The sequence below is a fragment of the Silurus aristotelis genome (genome assembly GCF_946808225.1).
Source record: "Silurus aristotelis genome assembly, chromosome: 28".
Lineage (NCBI taxonomy): Eukaryota > Metazoa > Chordata > Actinopteri > Siluriformes > Siluridae > Silurus > Silurus aristotelis.
This window is the reverse complement of record NC_139601.1, coordinates 15950372-15954668: the sequence shown is the minus strand read 5'-3', so window position 1 is coordinate 15954668 and position 4297 is coordinate 15950372. Positions and strand designations below refer to the sequence as shown.

The 4297-nt window shown below is 38.9% G+C and overlaps 1 protein-coding gene across 6 annotated transcripts in view; it reads right to left on the bottom strand.

The window, feature by feature from the left end:
* Window positions 1–479: 479 nt before the first annotated feature.
* slmapa (sarcolemma associated protein a) overlaps window positions 480–4297 on the bottom strand; it is a 65816-nt gene continuing 61998 nt past the window's right edge. For 4 of the 6 annotated variants that reach the window (XM_083534441.1, XM_083534443.1, XM_083534445.1 and 1 more), the window contains 2 exons: window positions 1058–3419; window positions 480–1014 (listed from right to left, as the gene is read on the bottom strand). In XM_083534441.1, coding sequence (XP_083390567.1) covers window positions 3327–3419 — 93 coding nt within the window. In that variant the 3' untranslated portion in view covers window positions 480–1014; window positions 1058–3326. Of the gene's footprint in view, window positions 1015–1057; window positions 3420–4200; window positions 4289–4297 lie in introns of all 6 variants that reach the window. The other 2 variants (XM_083534442.1, XM_083534444.1) reach the window with 1 other exon arrangement.

Below are 4297 nucleotides of genomic sequence, written 5' to 3'. Positions count from 1 at the left end.
AGAATCTTCATTTTCCTACAATTTTTTTTTTTTTTTCTTCTTAGATACAAGGTTTCCAGGACAAAGCTTTTACACCACAGTCATTCTAAGAAATTGCAACACACAGGAAGAAAAATTACGTAACACATTCATTAATAAAGAAAATTTCTGTATAAAAAATATAGGAATAAATGCTAAAGAATCTTGTGGTGTATTTAAAAAAAATGACGTCATTTTATTCCATACTCGTATATAGCAATCCCTCAGGGTTTTTTTTCCCCCTTGCAAAACTAATGTCTGGTACATTGTGACTTATTACAGTATTTTAAAAAAAGATTTAAATCGCTTCCAAAAAAAACTAACATCCACTACAGAGCTCTGCACTTAAAAAAAAAAAGGGGTTAGGATCTGAACTGGACTAGGATTTCGTTTCGAGGCGTGCCGTCCGTGCCTCGTTCCGCTCAGAGCGTTTCCGAACCGAAAAAAATGAAGGCAACGTGTCGAGGAGAGAAAAAGTCGTTTTTTATTAAAACCATGCACATCACATCGTGTTAGTGCAAACTCTGTAATCCAAGAAACTCTGTAGTAGCTCTCTGTGCTCGTTACAAAATAGAATTTCAAACAAATTATCTGTGAAGGGAAAAAAAAAAAAAAAAAAGGATTCAATAGGTTCTTAAATCAATAGGTTCAAAATTATTAAACAAAATAATAAAAAAAAAATCAAATGTATTTACAGGCCGTATGCTGTACCACTGGTCAGGATGAGGAGAATGTAGTTTGAAGAATGTCTATATGAACAAAAGTATTGGGACACCTGATTTTTCCAGCCTTATGTGGTTCACGATTGTATCAAATTATTGGATGCACTAGAGAATAAATCTTATCACTTGAACTAGAAGATCCAAACCTGTTCCAGCATGACAATGCACCTGTGCACAAAGCCTGCTCCATGAAGATGTGCTTTACATGGGTTGAAGTGGAAGATCTACGATAGAGCTCCAACCCTAGTGAACAGCTCGGGGATGAATTGGAACGCTGACCGCACCCCTCACCCCCTCCCACGACATCGCTACCTGACTTCACTAACGCCCTTGTAGCTGAATGAACACAAATCTCCCAAAATCTAGTGGAACATCTCCCATAAAAAGGAGATGGAGCTTATTATAAGAAGCAAATGGGGACTAAATATGGAAATGAGATGTTCAAAAAGCACGGGTGTCCATGAACTTTTGTGCATATAGTGTCGCTTGGGCTGCATGACGTAGCTACATGTTTACGGTCTTTTGCCAATTAGTGTCCTGCAGTTTGTGACCGTTTGCATTTATTTCATTTGCATTAAGAAAGTTGAAACACTTCTAGGTGATAAACAATCATGCATTGTGTGTGAACGGTTGAAAAGAAACGTATTGTAAAAAGTCCAAAGAAAACAAAACGAATTGGTCGAATGGAAATAAGGGGGAAAGAAAGAAAGAAGGAAAGAAAAAACGGATAAGGTTGTTGAAACGGCATGCTGAACTGTGAGCGAGGCTTCATTCCCCCTTTCCAAACGGACCGCAGCAGAACATCTCACGTGATCAGTGCCACTGATAGTCTACTTTATTTTGTGAATATTATATACATTTACACACATTCGTACATACATATTTACAAACAATGCCAAGGTCAGATGTTCTTATCGTGCCTTAGATGTGTGAAGGAAGAGCTTTGAAATGCTGAAGAAGAAAAAAAATAATAATAAAACAAATAAAAAATAAAAATAAAAAGTTCTCAAAGACAAAGTGCTGAGAGATGACTTTTGATGCTTTGGGGAACCTTTGCAGAGTGAACCTCTCTGTGCTACACCATGCTTTGCATTTATTTATTTTTTATTTTATTATTCTTTTTTTAATTCCCATAGTTGTTTTGCAATAATAAAAATAAAAGGACATTTATTGACGAGGTGGAAGGCCGTTTGCTTTATGGCCGAGAGTTTATTTACAGTGCAGCAGACAAAGTGTGAACCAACACCGTTGATATCGTTGGGTATTTTCCCTCTCCAGCGCATACGCCGCTCAATTCCGACTCCGAGCCTGACCATTTTTATCCCAATCCCATTTATTACACCATAAACAAATCCACTTTACTGTGCTTCAGTTAGACATTTAACATTACAAAAAACCCACAATTCCGCAGTTTTTGTTTGTCTGTTTTTTTTTTAAAGACCACAATTCTTTCTAAAAGATGATCTCCATGATACAGATAAGGCAGCGAGATCACAGAGCCTTGTTCAGGAGGTACTGAAAAACAGTCTGTATATGTTGATCAACAAGCCTGAATCTTCAAGAGAGAGAGAGAGAGAGAGAGAGAGAGAGAGAGAGAGAGAGAGAGAGAGAGAGAGAGAGAGAGAGAGAGAGAGAGAGAGAGAGAGAGAGAGAGAGAGAGAGAGAGAGAGAGAGAGAGAGAGAGAGAGAGAGAGAGGGGAAGAGAAAGAGAGAGAAAACGAGTCCCATCAAAGTCCCAATGGCAGGACAGTGTGTTCCTTAAAAGCTACAATAAACCCAAATCAGTGCTTCACACACACTGACGCCGAGTCTCTTCACATCAAGCGATTCGAATTGGAAAAAGTCCTGTAGTGTCTCTCGCAAGAATATTTCCTTTTAAAGTACACGATGCAAAGAAATCTACACTAGACCACAACGACCTTACTGTGCTGCTTATCGGTGTAACGGCTCGGTCGGAAAACGCACAAAAAAAAAAAAGAAGGAATAATCATCACAGCACACGGGACTGAACGAGTTCCAGACGTTTTAAATCAAACATTGCATTAGTGGAGCATGAGTGGCACTTCACTGAGGACAGAAGGGTGTGTGTTTGTGAGTAAGTGTTTACACGTATCTAGTAGTAGTTAAATCAGGCACTTTAACCTCTTTGTGCCTGATCTTTTAAGATTTCAAATTTGGCTTTGCATCTATTCGGAATACCACATTAACATCTAACATGGCAAACCACACCAAAAAAAAAAAAAAAAAAAAAGACAGAACCGAAAACATTTGGTACCCATTAGAAAGGAAAAAAAAAAGCCTAGTTTAGGCCACTTTAATGATCAAGATTCCCATTTAACTGAAAAAAAAAAAAAAAAAAAGCAGATATATTTATTTAATCTATAACAGAGGTTAGACCATTTATACCCCCTTTTCTTGTTTCTATAATATGTACATTTGCTCTTTACACACTCACGCTGGACACCCTGGAGCTGCGTTCTCACATTTGGAGGTAAACAAGTCTGGAACGGGCCTGACCTCAGAATTAAAAACAGGACGTTGGGTTTGACAGAGTGAGCCATGCTGTGTTGTGATTGGTTATCTGCCTCAAGAGGAGCTCTTGGATAGGCTGGGGTACAGCACCAACGCAGTCACGACGGCCACCACAGCGACCACCGGCATCCAGGGCATCCAACCGCTCTGAAAAGACCACGAGAAACAGCGGCGGTTTTAATCGTGACATTTACATGACAACGGCAGAGCGAGCAGCTCTTACAGCACCGGAACTGTCTGAGACACAAAGAGAGAGAGAAAAAGAAAAAGAGAAAAAGAGAAAGAGAAAGAGCAGGATTAGTTTTGAAGAGGAAAAAGAAAGTGATAGGGGGAAATAAAAAATAACACCCCGAGAAGAAAAAGAGAGAGAGAGAGAGAGCGAGAGAGAGCGAGAGAGAGAGAGAGAGAGAGAGAGAGAGACAGACATTTATAAATGAATGAAGGAAGGAAGAGTTTAAATGGTAGAGCATTATACCATCAGAGCAATTTGGCCATTAAAAAAAAAAAAAATACAAAATCAAACACAGACTTCTTTCTTTCTAAAGAAAGAAATAAGTGCAACATTAAAAAATGTAAAAAGCAGCAGTGCACACACACACACAAAAAAAAAAAAAAAGAACAAAACAGCCAAAAAATGTAAAAATCCCTAATGCAGACACTCACTTCCACGAGTGATCCAAGCAAAGGCAGACAATAAATAGACGACAGATTAATGGATGGTATTTTGTGGACCAGGAAAAAGGTTAGTTTTTCCCAAATGCTGCCAAACACCAAAAAGGGATTTTGGGCAAAGCATGAGTAAAAAATTGTTTTGGTTTTTTTTTGTTTGTTTTGGTGGCCATGCACTTTTGATATACAAGATGATGAAGAGTACAGAGGAAAGCAACAGGAGACACACAGACATGGACTGGACAGGAGCGCTGTGTACCTTTCTACCACATTTGGCTGAAGCACCAATACAGCAAAGCCAGGATAAGGCCGATGAAAATGGCTTGGACAGGCTGCATTATGGATGGCTAGAGGAG